This window comes from Enhydra lutris, unplaced genomic scaffold, assembly GCF_002288905.1.
Source record: "Enhydra lutris kenyoni isolate GAN:26980312 unplaced genomic scaffold, ASM228890v2 scaffoldscaffold22, whole genome shotgun sequence".
Taxonomy (NCBI): Eukaryota; Metazoa; Chordata; class Mammalia; order Carnivora; family Mustelidae; genus Enhydra; species Enhydra lutris.
The window spans coordinates 14901566-14919263 of record NW_019154106.1 but is presented as its reverse complement, the minus strand read 5'-3'; the positions used below and the strand labels follow the sequence as shown (position 1 = coordinate 14919263).

At 37.9% G+C, this 17698-nt stretch overlaps 1 protein-coding gene across 1 annotated transcript; it reads right to left on the bottom strand.

Annotated features, from left to right (window-relative positions):
- Positions 1 to 712: 712 nt before the first annotated feature.
- On the bottom strand, positions 713 to 17148 carry LOC111149901 (olfactory receptor 4C6-like). The gene is made up of 3 exons (XM_022507197.1): positions 17122 to 17148; positions 995 to 1587; positions 713 to 746 (listed from the first exon to the last, which is right to left on the bottom strand). Exons 1-3 carry the CDS (start codon positions 17146 to 17148, stop codon positions 713 to 715), a joined length of 654 nt encoding a protein of 217 aa, XP_022362905.1.
- Between the last annotated feature and the right edge of the window lie 550 nt (positions 17149 to 17698).

Sequence of the window (17698 nt, the reverse complement as noted above, 5' to 3'; positions counted from 1 at the left end):
TCCAAACTATTTTCCAGAGTGGCTGCATCAGCTTCCATCCCACCAACAGTGTAAGAGGGTTGCCCTATCTCTGCATCCTTACCAACATTTGTTGTTTCTTGAATTGTTATTTTAAGCCATTATGAGTGGTGTGAGGTGGTATCTCATTGTGTTTTTGAGTTGCATTTCCCTGATGCTAAGTGATGGAGCATTTTTTATGTGTCTGTTGGCCATTTGTATGTCTTCTCTGTAGAAATGTCGGTTCATATCTCTGCCCATCTCTTGACTGGATTGCTTGTTTTTGGGTGTTGAGTTTGAGAAGTTCTTTATAGATTTTGGCTACTAGCCTTTTATCTGATAAGACATTTACAAATATCTTCTCCCATTCTGTAGGTTGCTTTTTAGTTTTGTTGATTCCTTTGCTGTGGAGAAGCTTTTATCTTGATGAAGTCAGAATAGTTCATTTTCCCCTTTATTTCCCTTGCCTTCAGAGAATGGATGCTGAAATTCTCCACAGGATACTAGCCAATAGGATTGAATGGTATGTTAAAAGGATTATTCACCAGGACCAAGTAGGGTTTACTCTTGTGCTGCAGGGTGACTCAACATCCATGACTCAATCAATGTGATACATCACATTAATAAAAGAATGGACAATAATGATATGATCCTCTCAATTGATGCAGAGAAAGCATTTAACAAAATTCAGCATCTTTTCATGGTAGTTGGTTTTTTAATATTTATTACTGTCTCCTTTTTTCATCCAACCATCTAAATTAGGCTATCTCCAGGGACAAGTTTCTTGCATTCTATAATCATTTAACAGAACTTTATGGAAACTTAATAGATGCCAATCATAAATAGACAAAAGTCTTTCTGTCAAGATGTTTGGTATATTAGAGAGATGGCAAGTAGCAAAAGTCAAATGATAAAGATGTAAAAGTAATTATACATTTGATCATTTTTACAATGAAAATAATGAGGTCACTTGCTTACAAAAGTCCTTCATTTCCCCAGTTTCCTCATGGCATTTTTCACCTCAGCATTCCTCAGGGTATAGATCAAGGGATTCAACATGGGTGTGATGATGGAATCAGACACAGCCATTGCTTTGTCTATGGGGTAAGTGGCCACAGGCCACACATACAGGAAAATGCATGGTACAAAGAACAAGATGACCACAGTGAGATGGGAACCACAGGTGGAGAGGGCTTTGCGCCGCCCTTCAGAGTTGCAAGACCTCAGGGAGCAGAGGATGACCACGTAGGAGGCGATGAGGATAAGGAAGATGGTCACACACATCACCCCACTGTTGAAGATGACTAAGAGACCCAGGGTGTGGGTGTCCATGCAGGCCAGTTTCAACAAGGGAAACAAATCACATATAAAGTGGTCAGTGACATTAGGGCCACAGAAGGGTATTTGATACATGAAGAGAAGCTGTATTATCGCATGGATAAACCCTCCCACCCAGGTCCCTCCCAGCAACAGGCAGCATACCTGAGGGCTCATAATAATTGTGTAGTGCAGGGGCTTACAGATGGCCACGTAGCAGTCATAGGCCATAACAATGAGAAGGATGATCCCCACAACACCAAAGAAATGTTCCTTTTTTTATTTTTTTTTTAAGATTTTATTTATTGGGGCGCCTGGGTGGCTCAGTGGGTTAAGCCACTGCATTCGGCTCAGGTCATGATCTCAGGGTACTGGGATTAAGTCCCGCATGGGGCTCTCTGCTCAGCAGGGAGCCTGCTCCCCCCCCCCCCGCCTGCCTCTCCATCTACTTGTGATCTCTCTCTGTCAAAATAAATAAATAAAATCTTAAAAAAAAGATTTTATTTATTTATTTGACACAGGGAGAGAGAGATCCCAAGTAGTCAGAGAGGCAGGCGGCGGGGGGGAAGTAGGCTCCCTGCTGAGCAGAGAGCCTAATGTGGGGCTCAATCCCAGGACCCCAAGATCATGACCTGAGCTGAAGGCAGAAGTTTAATCCACTGAGGCACCCAGGTGCCCTGAGCCACATGCGTCTTAACAGGCATTTTTCCTCCCTTCAACAAATCACTTTTTAAGACTCAAGAAATTATTCAGTGCCTATTGGTATCCCTGAGTAGCTCCACCACAGAAATGGAAAGCAACAATTGGTTCTTTAAAATAATTCCTAAACTGACAAGATTCTCTACCCTGCCATAGTCAAACTGACTTACAACAGTTCCTAGAGTTTCCTATTAGTTTCTTATTTGCTGTTGCCAATTTTTAATTTTTGTGTCTCATTCATAATCATTTTAGCACCTCCCTCACTGAGCTCTTGGTGTCCTTCAGACAGCCTCTCATTCCTTTATTTTGGTATTACCTCACTACTATGCCCTGGGTGAAATTCTAATTTTTTAGTACTTTTCCAGTGCTGAGCCTCAACTTATCCTTTTTTGTATTCCAGCCTCCCAGGCAGGACATGACTATCAGATGACAGAAGGAAACCAGCAGTCTTTTATTCTTACTTGAATTTCCACTACTTCTAATTTTTAGAAACCTTGACAACTTCTGTCGTTTTTAGTAGTTAAATATTGTGTGTAATATTCCCCAGGAATTAGACTTTATGGAAGCAAGTGTAGTAGTTCAAAAATCAAAGTAGCAAAGGGATTCTTAGAAGTGCAGTTTTCCAGCATTGGGAAGGTCAAATTTTAGAGTTAACAGATTTTCAACAGATTCAAAGAAGGTGTGTGGTTGAGAGATACACAACTGTTTTACAAACAGAAAAGTATTGTGAACCTTTAACACAAATTATCATATTCAGAGAATCTTTACACGTTTCTCTGTCAAGTATGTATTTTGCGTTTTCTTGGAGGATTTTTTTTAAAGATTTTATTTATTTATTTGACAGAGATCACAAGTAGGCAGAGAAGCAGGCAGAGAGAGGAGAAAGCAGGTTCCTGCTGAGCAGAGAACCTGATGTGTAGCTCGATCCCAGGACCCTGGGATCATGACCTGAGCTGAAGGCAGAGGCTTTAGCCCACTGAGCCACCCAGGAGCCCCATTGGAGGATCTTTATTACTAAAAGTTACAGGTGATGAAGTATGGTGACAACTTTGTCATAATTTTCCCAATAGTCAAATCAATCTTTCTTTCTTTCTTTTCATTCTTTCTTTCTTTTTTTTTTTCATGCACATGTTTGTGTTAGAAAGAGAGAGAAAGAAAATGTGTGATAGAGTGAGAATGAGTGGGGATTAGGGAGAACGCTGGGTGAATGAGAGACAGAGAATCTTAAACAGGCTCCAACACTAGTGGGGAGTATGTGGGGCTTAATCTTATGACCTGAGATCACGACCTGACCTGTAATCAAGAGTTGGATTCTTATCCAAATGGGTCACTTAGGTGTCCTATGAGTCAATTTATTTTTCAATGACTGAAGGTGGAATTGAAATTTAATTAACAAAAATTAAATTTAAAAAATAAACAAAAATTAAATTCATCTATAGGAATTTACACACCAAATAAAGCTATATTTTAGTACATAGAACTTTGAACTAGCAAAATTCTGTGTCAGGTTGGATAGTTAGGCAGTTAGGTAACATATAAAGCTATGGGATTGGATGTATTTACTGTAGCAGTGTGTATTAACAGAGGAAAAGAGGACCTACGGCATACGACCTTAGTAGTCAAAGAGAAAAAGTAGAATAGACAGGAGAATAAAGAGTGACCTGCAAAGCAAAAGGAAAACCAAGAACCAAGGTAAATAGGGATCTGAGTGGACAAAGTACAGAATCCTCTAGGACTAGGTGAAACTTGGATCCAGGATTTAGCCTACTTCTTGACTTGATTGCCACCTGTGGAAAGATCTCTTAAGGGTCAAGTTAACCAAAGGGTTGTAGAAGCCACAGAAATTACCATTAAGCAACCAGGTCACCCTCACCTGAGCAGGATGTGAGGTGTGGCTTTTTCCTTTATCTGTTTAAGAAATTGTCTTTCGAATTGGTCTTTATCCAAGCTCTGGATTATATTATTTTAGTTTATCTGTCCACATGTGTGACAAATCTCTCCTTAAAAAATATATTGTCAATTCTTTTTAAAGAAGCCTTTCCCTTTTCCTCTTGGTTTAGAATGTTGTCTCTATTTTTTTCTCCGAAAGATCTCAACAATGCTGTACTTTAATTAAGAGTCCTATAAATGGTCTATCTGGCACCTTCTCCAAATAGATTTCAAAACACCTCAAATCTGGCAGCAAGCCCAACGTGAACCCTGCTATTGATACCCACCAGTAATCTGGAGAGTGTTGTCTACTGCTCATTTTATCTCAAATACATGTTCCTACCTCTTCCAGGAATTAACGAGATTCTTCCATTTCATTATACTTATTATTGTAAATGTTCAAATCAGTTTTCATGAGTTAGATTATTAAAGTCACTTTACTTTCACAATTTCATTTACTACTAGAGCATGTAATTCCAGGACACAATGGCTGGTTCATTTAGCTTCTGTTCATTGGATGACTATTTCCAATCTCAGAGGGTAGGAGGTTATCTAAGTTGATAGATACCTGACAAAGAAGTATAGATCCATTCTTTTCTTTTCTTTTTTTTAAATTTTATTAATTTATTTGACAGACAGAGAGAGAGGGAACACAAGAAAGGGTAGTGGGAGAGTGAGAAGCAGGCTACCCGCTGAGGAGGGAGCCCAATGTGGGCCTCAATCCCAGGACCCTGGGATCATGACCTGAGCTAAAGGCAGGCACTTAACAACTGAGCCATCCAGGTACCCTGAGCCATTCTTTAAAATCTCCTGGTTCAGGGGAGGAGTCAAGATGGTGGAGAAGTAGCAGGCTGAGATGACATCAGGTAGCAGGGGATCAGCTAGATAGCTTATCAAACCATTCTGAACACTTACAAATCCAAAGGAGACTGAAGAGAAGAAGAGCAACAATTCTAGAAACAGAAAATCAACCACTTTCTGAAAGGTAGAACCTGTGGAGAAGTGAATCCAAAGCGATGGGAAGATAGCCCATGGAGGGAGTGGCTGGTCCCAGTAAGTGGCGGAGCAATGGAGCACAAAATCAGAACTTTTAAAAGTCTGCACCCCTGAGGGACATTGCTCCAGAGGCTAAATGGGGGTGAAGCCCATGTGGGGACAGTGTGACCTCAGGTCCCGCAGGGTCACAGGATTGGGGGTGTCAGAGGGCTGCAGAGCTCGCAGGTATTAGAGCAGAGAAGCCGGCTACAGAGACAGAGCCGAGGAGTGAGCTCTCAACTCGGGGTTACCTTGAACCATAATCCATGGCACAGGCCACAGCTCTGTGAGTGGGGACCCACAAGATCCGGGGAGAACCCCCTGGAACAGCTCTGGGATCTGCAGGGTTCTGAGACTCCAGGCGGAGCTGTGTGCCAGAGACAGAGACGCTTGGTCACAGCCTGGGTGAGTTCGGAATGCAACTGGAGGCCAGGGAGATGGGAGTGACTGAGTGCTTTTTTCTGAGGGCGCACTGAGGAGTGGGGCCCTGAGCTCTAGGCTCCTCTGGGCTGGAGATTGGGAGGCCGCCATTTTCATTCCCATCCTCTAGGACCCTACAGAAAGCGTTCAGGGAACAAAAGCTCCAGAAAATGTACCCAAGCAGATTATTAGCCTGGCCCCTGGTAAGGGTGATGCAATTCTGCCTCAGGCAAAGAAACTTGAGAGTCACTATGAGAGGCCCCTCCCCAAGATCAACAAGAAATCCAGCCAAGACCAAGTTCACTTACCAAGAAAAACAACAGAATTCCAGAGGAGAAGAAAGCAAAGGATGGAATGCATGGCTTACTCCCCGTGATGCTTTAGGCTTACAAAATTAATTCATTTGTTAATTTTATTTTTTTCCTTCTGCTAAAGTTTTAACCTTTAAACTTTCCTTTTTTTTTTATCATTTTTAAAATTTATTTTCAGCATAACAGTATTCATTGTTTTTGTACCACACCCAGTGCTCCATGCAATCCGTGCCCTCTCTAATACCCACCACCTGGTTCCCCCAACCTCCCACCCCCCACCTCTTCAAACCCTTCAGATTGTTTTTCAGAGTCCATAGTCTCTCATTGTTCACCTCCCCTTCCAATTTCCCCCAACTCCCTTCCCCTAACTCCCCATGTCTTCCATGCTATTTGTTATGCTCCACAAATAAGTGAAACCATATGATAATTGACTCTCTCTGCTTACTTATTTCACTCAGCATAATCTCTTCCAGTCCCGTCCATGTTGCTACAAAAGTTGGGTATTCATCCTTTCTGATGGAGGCATAATACTCCATAGTGTATATGGACCACATCTTCCTTATCCATTTGTACATTGAAGGGCATCTTGGTTCTTTCCACAGTTTGGCAACCATGGCCATTGCTGTTATAAACATTGGGGTACAGATGGCCCTTCTTTTCACTACATCTGTATCTTGGAAAAAAGACAGTCTCTTCAATAAATGGTGCTGGGAAAACTGGGCAGCTATATGTAGAAGAATGAAACTCGACCATTCTCTTACACCGTACACAAAGATAAACTCAAAATGGGTAAAAGACCTCAACGTGAGACAGGAATCCATCAGAAGCCTAGAGGAGAACATAGGCAGTAACTTCTTCAATATCAGCCACAGCAACTTCTTTCAAGATATGTCTCCAAAGGCAAAGGAAACAAAAACGAAAATAAACTTTTGGGACTTCATCAAAATCAAAAGCAAAGGAAAATCAAAATCTGCACAGCAAAGGAAACAGTCAAGAAAACAAAGAGGCAACCCACGGAATGGGAGAAGATATTTGCAAATTACGGTACAGACAAAAGGTTGATATCCAGGATCTATAAAGAACTCCTCAAACTCAACACACACAAAACAGATAATCATATCAAAAAATGGGCAGAAGATATGAACAGACACTTCTCCAATGAAGACATACAAATGGCTATCAGATACATGAAAAAATGTTCATCATCACTAGCCATCAGGGAGATTCAAATTAAAACCACATTGAGATATCACCTTACACCAGTTAGAATGGCCAAAATTAGCAAGACAGGAAACAACATGTGTTGGAGGGGATGTGGAGAAAGGGGAACCCTCTTACACTGTTGGTGGGAATGCAAGTTGGTGCAGCCACTTTGGAGAAGAGTGTGGAGATTCCTCAAGAAATTAAAAATAGAACTTCCCTATGACCCTGCAATTGCACTACTGGGTATTTACCCTTTCCTTTTTTAACGTTTTTTTAAACTATTTTATCATAACAATACTTTTCATTAAAAAAAAATCTTTTTTGAACCTTCATTCTTATAGTCATATTTTATCCTTCATTGTATCTAACTTTATTTTTTATATAATCATAGGGTTTTTTCTGCTAAAAAATTTGGGGTACAACTTCTTCTAATCAATCAAAATACACCCTAATCTAGCACCAGGTTTTTTCCAGTCTCCAGCCCGTGCAAATTATCTCCACTTTCTTTTTCTTTATTCTCCCAACCAACTTATCTTATCAAATCCTTTTTTAGAAAAAAAAAAGTCGTCTTTATAGTCATATTCCACCCTTTCATTGTGTTTACCCTTATATATGTTTTTCATTCTTTAAAACTTTGGGAGGTAGTTTCTTTGAAGAGACCAAAATACTCCTAAGATTAAGTGGGTGACCTGTTCTAGTCACCAGTCATATATATATATATATATATATATATATATATATGTTCTTTTTTATATTTTTATATTTATATTTTTTATATTTTTATATTTATATTTTTTCTTTATTTGTTTTCTTTTTCTATTTATTTATTTTCTTTTCTGAACTTCTTTTTACCCCCTATCTCACCCCCAAGATTTGGGGTTTCTTCTGATTTGGTTAAAGCACATTTTCCTGGGATCTTTGCCACCCTTCTAGCATTTTATTCACTCCTTCATATATTCTTATCTGGAAAAAAATGACAAGGCAGAAAAACTCACCACATAAAAAAGAACAAGAGGCAGTACTGAAGGCTAGGGACCTAAGCAATATGGATATTGGTCATATGTCAGATCTAGAGTTCAGGATGATGATTCTCAAGGTGCTAACCTGGCTCAAAAAATGCATGGAAGATATTAGAGAAACACTGTCTAGAGAAATAAAAGCCCTTCTGGAAAAATAAAAGAACTAAAATCTAACCAAGTTGAAATTAAAAAAGCTATTAATGAGGTGCAATAAAAAATGGAGGCTCTTCCTGTTAGGATAAATGAGGCAGAAGAAAGAATTAGTGATATAGAAGACCAAATGACAGAGAATAAAGAAGTTGAGGAAAAGAGAGACAAACAACCACTGGACCATGAGGGGAGAATTCGAGAAATAAGTGACAGCATAAGATGAAACAACATTAGAATAATTGAGATTCCAGAAGAGGAAGAAAGAGAGAAGGGAGCAGAAGGTATATTGGAGAGAATTATTGTAGAGAATTTCCCCAATATGGCAAAGGGAACAAGCATCAAAATCCAGGAGGTGCAGAGAAACCCCCTCAAAATCAGTAAGAATACGTCCACACCCCATCACCTAACAGTAAAATCTAAAAGTCTTAGCGACAAAGAGAAAATCCTGAAGGCAGCCCAAGACAAGAAGTCTGTAACATACAATGGTAAAAATACTAGACTGGCAGTGGACTTACCCACAGAGAATTGGCAGGCCAGAAAGAACTGGCATGATATATTCAGAGCACTAAACAAGAAAATCATGCAGCCAGGAACACTATATCCAGCTAGGCTATCATTGAAAATAGAAGGAGAGATAAAAAGCTTCCAGGACAAACAAAAACTGAAAGAATTTGCAAACACCAAACCAGCTCTACAGGAAATATTGAAAGGGGTCCTCTAAGCAAAGAGAGAGCCTAAAAGTAGTAGACCAGGAAGGAACAGAGACAATATACAGTAATAGCCACCTTACAGGCAATATAATGATACTAAATTCATATCTCTCAATAGTTATGCTGAATGTAAATGGGCTAAATGCCCCAATCAAAAGACACAGGGTATCAGAATGGATAAAAAACAAAACCCATCAATATGCTGTCTACAAGAAACTCATTTTAGACCCAAAGACACCTCCAGATTTAAAGTGAGGGGGGTGGAAAAAATTTACCATGCTAATGGACATCAGAAGAAAGCTGGGGTGGCAATCCTTATATCAGATCAATTGAATTTTAAGAGAAAGACTATAATAAGAGATGAGGAAGGACACTATATCATACTCAAAGGGTCTGTCCAATAAGGAGATCTAACAATTTTAAATATCTATACCCCTAAAATAGGAGCAACCAACTACATAAACCAATTAATAACAAAATCAAAGAAACACATCAACAATAATACAATAATAGTAGGGGACTTTAACACTCCCCTCACTGAAATGGACAGATCATCCAAGCAAAAGATCAACAAGGAAATCAAGGCCTTAAATGACACACTGGACCAGATGGACATCACAGATATATTCAGAACATTCCATCCCAAAGCAACAGAATACACATTCTTCTCTAGTGCACACAGAACATTCTCCAGAATAGATCACATCCTGGGTCAGAAGTCAGGTCTCAAACGGTATCAAAAGATTGGGATCATTCCCTGCATATTTTCAGATAACAATGCTCTGAAGCTAGAACTCAAGCACAAGAGAAAATTTGGAAAGAACCCAAATACATGGAGACTAAACAGCATCCTTCTAAAGAATGAATGGGTCAACCAGGAAATTAAAGAAGAATTGAAAAAATTCATGGAAACAAATGATAATGAAAACACAATGGTTCAAAATCTGTGGGACACAACAAAGGCAGTCCTGAGAGGAAAATATATAGCACTACAAGCCTTTCTCAAGAAACAAGGAAGGTTTCAAATATACAACCTAACCCTACAGCTAAAGGAGCTGGAGAAAGAACAACAAAGAAAGCCTAAACCCAGCAGGTGAAGAGAAATCATAAAGATCAGAGCAGAAATCAATGAAATAGAAACCAAAAAACAAAAAACAAAAACAAAACAAACAAAAAAAAACAATAGAATAAATCAACAAAACTAGGAGCTGGTTCTTTGAAAGAATTAATAAGATTGATAAACTCCTGGCCAGACTTACCAAAAAGAAAAGAGAAAGGACCCAAATAAATAAAATCAGGAATGAAAGAGGAGAGATTACAACCAAAACCAAAGAAATACAAACAATTATAAGAACATATTATGAACAACTACACAACAGCAAATTTGACAATCTGGAAGAAATGGATGCATTCCTAGAGACATATAAAATACCACAACAGAACCAGAAAGAAATAGAATACCTGAACAGACCCATAACCAGTAAGGAGATTGAAATAGTCATCAAAAATCTCCAAACAAACAAAAGCCCAGGGCCGGATGCCTTCCCAGGGAAATTCTACAAAACATTTAAAGAAGAATTAATTCCTATTCTCCTGAAACTGTTCCAAAAAATAGAAATGGAAGGAAAACTTCCAAACTCATTTTATGAGGCCAGCATCACTTTGAACCCAAAACCAGACAAGGATCCCATCAAAAAAGAGAATTACAGATCAATATCCTTGATGAACACAGATGCCAAAATTCTCACCAAAATACTAGCCAGTAGAATCCAGCAGTACATTAAAAGGATTATTCTCCACGGCCAAGTGGGATTTATTCCAGGGCTGCAAGTTTGGTTCAACATCCGCAAATCAATCAATGTGATAAAATACATTAATAAAAGAAATAACAAGAACCATATGATACTCTCAATAGATGCTGAAAAGCATTTGACAAAGTACAGCATCCCTTCCTGATCAAAACTCTTCAAAGTATAGGGATGGAGGGGACATACCTCAATATTATCAAAGCCATCTATGAAAAACCCACTGCAAATATCATTCTCAATGGAGAAAAACTGACAGCTTTTCTGCTAAGGTCAGGAACATGGGATGTCCATTATCACCACTGCTATTCAATATAGTACTAGAAGTCCTAGCCTCAGCAATCAGACAACAAAAAGAAATTAAAGAAGAAGTCAAACTATCTCTCTTTTCAGATGATATGATACTATATGTGGAAAACCCAAAAGACTCCACTCCAAATCTTCTAGACCTTTTAGAGGAATTTAGTAAAGTGTTGGGATATAAAGTCAATGCACAGAAATCAGTTGCATTTCTTTACACCAACAACAAGAGAGAAGAAAGAGAAATTAAGGAGTCAGTTCCATTTATAATTGCACCCAAAACCGTAAGATACCTAGGAATAAATCTAACCCAAGAGGCAAAGAATATATACTCAGAAAACTATAATGTATCCATTAAAGAAATTGAGAAAACACAAAGAATTGGAAAATAGTCCCATGCTCATGGATTAGAAGAACAAATATTGTGAAAATGTCTATGCTACCTAAAGCAATCTACACATTTAATGCAATCCCTATCAAAATCGCATCCATTTTTTTCAAAGAAATGGAACAAGTAATCCTAAAATTTTTATGAAAACAGAAAAGACCTCGAATAGCCAGAGGAATACTGAAAAAGAAAGCCAAAGTTGGCCGCATAACAATTCCAGACTTCAAGCTCTATTACAAAGTTGTCATCATCAAGACAGTATGGTACTGGCACAAAAACAGACACATAGATCAGTCGAACAGAATAGAGAGCCCAGACATAGACCCTCAAATCTATGGTCAACTAATCTTCGACAAAGCAGGAAAGAATGTCCAATGGGAAAAAGACAGCCTCTTCAACAAATGATGTTGGGAAAATTGGACAGTCACATGCAGAAAAATGAAATTGGACCATTTCCTTACACCACACATGAAAACAGACTCAAAATGGATGAAGGACCTCAATGTGAGAAAGGAATCCATCAAAATCCTTGAGGAGAATACAGGCAGCGACCTCTTTGACCTCAGCCACAGCAACTTCTTCCTAGGAACATCGCCAAAGGCAAGGGAAGCAAGGGCAAAAATGATCTATTGGGACTTCATCCAGATCAGAAGCTTTTGCACAGCAAAGGAAATAGTCAACAGAACCAAAAGACAACTGACAGAATGGGAGAAGATATTTGCAAACGATATATCAGAGAAAGGGCTAGTATCCAAAATCTATAAAGAGCTTAGCAAACTGAATACCCAAAGAACAAATAATCCAATCAAGAAATGGGCAGAGTACATGAACAGACATTTCTGCAAGAAGGACATCCAGATGGCCAACAGGCACAGGAAAAAGTGCTCCACATCACTTGGCATCAAGGAAATACAAATCAAAACCACAGTGAGATGCCACCTCACACCAATCAGAATGGCTAATATTAACAAGTCAGGAAATGATAATGCTGGTGAGGATGCAGAGAAAGGGGAACCCTTCTACACTGTTGGTGGGAATGCAAGCTGGTGCAACCACTCTGGAAAACAGGATGGAGGTTCCTCAAAAAGTTGAAAATAGAGCTACCCTACAACCCAGCAATTGCACTACTGGGTATTTACCCTAAAGATACAAACGTAGTGATCTGAAGGGGCACTTGGACCTGAATGTTTATAGCAGCAATGTCCACAATAGCCAAACTATGGAAAGAACCTAGATGTCCATCAACAGATGAATGGATAAGGAAGAAGTGGTATATATACACAATGGAATACTATGCAGTCATCAAAAGAAATGAAATCTTGCCATTTGCAATGACATGGATGGAAATAGAGGGTATTATGTTTAGCAAAATAAGTCAATCAATGAAAGACAATCATAATATGATCTACCTGATATGAGGAAGTGGAGATGCAATGTGCGGGGTTTGGGGGTAGGAAAAGAATAAATGAAACAAGATGGGATTGGGAGGGAGACAAACTATAAGAGACTCTTAAAATCACAAAACAAACTGAGGGTTGCCGAGGGGAGGGGGGTGGATAGAGGGTGCTGGGTTATGGACATATGTGTAAGTGCTGTGAAGTGTGTAAACCTGGTGATTCACAGACCCTTACCCCTGGGGCTAATAATACATTATATGTTTATAAAAAATAAAAAAATAATAATAATAATAAAAAAATAATGAAAAAAATTTTAAAAATCTCCTGGTTCTCTCCTGAAGATGAGAACATTTTTTGATACATTTATGGTATTTCTTAGTCTACAAGTCTTTAAAAATTGTACCACATTCATCTTTTAGCCTGGCTTACAGCTGTTTTAGGGGATGCTAGCATAGTTTCAGGGATTTAGGAGGAAGGTGGTGACTATATCAAGAGGACATTTTAATTAGGTTTTTAATATTTGGTACCTGGATGGGAAAGTATTAAAATGGAAATTCTCTTATTTGTGACAATATACACATTCTAGAGTAAGAAAATGAGTTAATGTGGGCTTTTGCTGATATAGCGATCATATGAGTTATATTTGCACATATATTTGCCACTTCTGTTGGTCTTGATTTCTTTCAGATCTGGATTCCCAGTTGGTAGGATTTACCTGCTCTAAAGGATTTCCTTAACACTCCTTGTAGTGATTGATGACTGGTACTGATGAATTCCTTGAATTTTGTATGTCTGAAATTCTTTACTTCAGCTTTGTTTTTAAAGATATTTTTGGTGAGTATTGAATTTGAGGTAAACTTTTTTTTTTTTCAGATTTTAAAGATGTTGCTCCATTTTTTTTCTTCTCCACTGGTTTGCAATGTTTCTGATAGAAAGTTTGCCATGATTTTTATCTTTATTCTGGTGTATATAGAGTGTCTTTTCCCTTGGAGGGTTTTCAGCATTTTCATTTATCACTGTTTTTGATCCAGTGTATTATGATGTATCTCTTAGTGTGTGTACATCATGATTTTGTGCCTTCTTTGAGTCTTGGCTTTGTGGATTTACAGTTTTCATTAAATTTGGAAATAATTTGGCCATTGTTTCCATTTTCTGTCCTTTCTCATATCCTATTTTTTGAAGATTCCAATTGTTCATCCATAAGGCTGTTTGAAGTGTTTTCTTAGCTCATGGATGCTCTGTACATTTGTTTTTAAGTCCTTTTATTTATTTATTTTTTCTTTGCTTTCATTTTGATGGGTTCAATTGTAGTATCTTCAAGTTTACTAATCTTTGCTGCTACAGTGGATAATCTGTTCATCTGCTATTCTCATCTAAGTTATCATATTTTTAATAACTAGAATTTTAACTTTGGCTCTTTTTCTGTGTGTTTTCCATGTCTCTACTTACCACATTCAATCCTTTCTCTACTTTTTAAAAGATATTTAATGCAATGATAATAAAAATTTTAATGTATTCATTTACTAATTATATTATCATTTTCATTTTGTATGCATGGGAGCTGGGAGCTGGGTGGATTGTTTTTTCCCCTATACATTGGATATATATTCCTGCTTCTTTACATGCTTGTTAATTTTTGATTGGCTGTTAGACATTACAACTTTTATCTTGGTTGCTGGATATTTTGCATTTCTATTATTCTTCTTGAACTTTGTTGAATGGGACTAGAACAGTGTTCAGATTATGTTTAATGTTTCCTCCCTATTGAAGCAATGCACTTTTGAATATTTTACCTGGTGCTCTGTGAATTATGGGGTTCTCTATTCTGATTGGTTGGAAACCCAAACTTTTCCAGGTCCTGTGTGAGTGCCAGGGATTGCTTCCTCTAATTCTTCCTGATATATGAGATATACACAATATCCAAAGATCTCAACTCTCCACAAGTTGACCTACACATTAAAGAGTTCCCCAGTAAAATCGTTAATAATATATATTTTAAGAAGAAAAATTGTTTCCTCCTGAAAAATAAATATGCAAAACACGGTCAGGTAATTTGGACAAAAAGTGAGGGGAAGGTCTATCAGATAAAATAAAGCAGTTGGCTACAAATGATTACAAACGTGTGGTATTAACAATGGGATAGACATATCACTGTAGCTGAACACAAATTTATGAAATAGAACATAATAGGTATAAGATTTTGGAATAAGATTAATGTGATATTTAAATTATTAGGAAGTAATGATTAGAAAAAGTTTCTAAGACAGTGTGTATGTGGCTATCTGGAAAAATATTCTTTACACCATGGGAAATAAAAATAGTTAAAAATTTAAATAGAAAATACTTATCAGTGTAATAAAGAAAACTATGGCAAAAGGGTATGTCAGCTTTGTGGTGGAGAAGGGTTTTCTAATAACGATGCAAGGGCAGCTGGAAGTGAGAAGCTTCCCTAACAAGATTAAACAGGGGGGAAAGTTAAGGATTGAGGAGAAGCAAAAAGGAAAACAAGGAGAATAAAAGTGGTAATTTTCTTAAAATTAAAGGGAAGAGAAGGAGCTGTGCATTATATGCTGGGAACCTCTTCTAGTTTTAGGAGTATTTGTGGAAAGACATTAATGATTGAGAAAGTCTGACCTCATGTCAGAAGACTCAGCTTCCCATGGTCCAATGTGTTTGAGAATTTAATTGTTCATTATACTTTTCATGTTCCAAGTTTATCAAAACACAGCAAGAATAGAAATTTTAGCATTTGTTAATTCTTCAGTCTTCTTTCAGTATTTGGGATCTACAGGTCAATTCTGTGGTGGCATGCTCTATGGGGAAGCAAGGCAGAGAGATCATTTTGGAGGTCTTTGTGGGTATCAGAGGTGGTACCTTGACCATTTACCATTCCCAGATGGTTTCCCAAAAAGCTGATTTTCTTTCCTTTCAAAGACTGTGTTTCTAACTTAACCCAGTATCCTGCATCTTAATATTTCTTTCTTTTCTTCGTCCTTTCTGCCCTATGCTGAAAACTTCCCTCAATGTCTCATTGCAGGAATTCAACAAGATCCTTTTCAGTGGTCATCATTCTGTACAAATATCCAAACCAAACAAAAAGAAAAAATATTTTTAAAAGATAAATTTCATTCCTCAAGAGATTTAAACATTTCAGAATTAAATATTATAATTTAAATATAGTACTATGCTAGTCCTAGTAGATAATTTGGTGATTAATTTGAAACAAGAATAAAAAATAGGATTCCTTTCTTTATCAATAAGTTGTTAGAGTAAAAAAAAAAAAAATGGAAAAAGAACTTATGCAATTTCATTTGCTTTGTGATCCAATTTGTGCCTGTTCCTGAAGTGATTTGCTGTCGGTTGCAACTGTGGCTATCATGTGTGTGTTCACATTTTGGGAAAGAGGCTAGTATTCTAATTATTGGTATTAAGAGAATGATGATCCAAATCCTACCCAAAGTATTTTAAATCCACGAGAAAATCAAAATGAAAAAAAAAAAGAACAAAACTAAATAAGGAGGTATTTTCTCCAGGTCACACTTAGAATGTTCATTAGTACTTGAAAGTAAATATTCATACATCAGCAGTGAATCTGAATGCCATGACTAATCTGTAATTGTACCTTTAAGCAGACTGGAAACAGAAGTAACCTATGATGTCATGTCCCTAAAGAGCAGAGACAACCAGAAATGACACTGATGTAAGCCTTTGTCTCTTCAATCTTTCAAATGTTGAGGTCTAAACCGATAAGTTATTTTGGCTGAATACCAAGGCTGAAGTTAAGCTTCAGAGCATCCCTATTTAAAGTCTTTTGCAAATTTGCGGAACAATAATCTACGCATTATCAAGGTACACTTAGGTGCCATGTGTATAAAGAGTGGACACTTCAATGGATCACACAAGACTTGAATGTGTAGATGGCTCTGTGCCCATGCTCTGAGTGACAGAAAGCAGAAGAGTGATCTCAGGAATATGTTCCATGCAAAGGCAGGGAGTTGGCATTAGCTCATGGATAGGGAGACAGACAGGAGGCCTTAGTCGCAGTTCATGACTGGGCAAGGCACTGGAGACAGAGACACCATTCAAGGTGGCTGATGTAATGTCTTCAGAGAATCTTTCATTAAGTTGGGGGAATTAGGGTGTGCTTGTAGGAACCCTTTCAGTAGTTCAAGAGTAGGATTTTGCTCTGAAGCTTCTTGCCAAGAACCTTGGCTGCTGGAAGAAATTGTCACTAGGGAGTTGATAAACAAAAGCACCTGTTAGTGTGGAAGTGGTTTTGGCATCACATATTCTGATAATTAAAGGATTGCATCAGCCTTGGAGACCAAGAGACCATGTTGGAAGGAGTTATTGACCACAGTTTGCTGTGTACCTCAGGGAATCCTCTTTTTCCTTCCCTGCATCATGAGCCAAAAGGTCATGGAGTTCCAAGGCATCTGACCCAAGGCTGACCCAAAAAACACGTCATTGTCCTAGCTTCAGGATAGATCACGACCCCAAGAAATTATACCTCAGAAACAAACCTGGCATATGTGTGTAAAAGTCTATACATCAGCTAGTAAATCATTTTATTAAAGACTTTATTTTTTATAGCACTGTTATGTTCACAGAGAAATTGAGAGAAAGGCATAGAAATTCCCCTGTCTGCCCCCACACATGCACAGACTCCTCATTATCAACATCCACTACTAGACTCATATTTGTTGCAATTGAACTTGCACTGACATGTCATAATCACCCATGGTCCATAGTTGTACATTCTATGCTGTTGTACATTCTATGGTTTGGACAAATGTATAATAATGACATGCGTCCATCATTCTATTGTCATACGGCTTATTTTTACTGCCCTAAAGATCCTCCATGCTTCGATTCATCTCCCTCCATTACCTCTTCAAATTGGGTTTTTAAATTATGAAATCGAATGAAGGTAATTTTTTTCTATCATTTTGACGTCTTCAGTTTTAAGAAGTTCTTTATAGGCTATAGTACTGGCAGGCAGTCTATTAGAAGGTACC

Bases quoted from the DNA above. Each gene is read 5' to 3' on its own strand.
- LOC111149901 (XM_022507197.1), bottom strand. From the start codon at position 17,148: ATGACGTGTTTTTTGGGTCAGCCTTGG. The intron at 1,588-17,121 runs GTCAGATGCCTT...AAATAAAAAAAG, and splicing joins GTTTTTTGGGTCAGCCTTGG to GAACATTTCTTTGGTGTTGT. The intron at 747-994 runs GGGGAAATGAAG...TAATTTAGATGG, and splicing joins AAAAATGCCATGAGGAAACT to TTGGATGAAAAAAGGAGACA.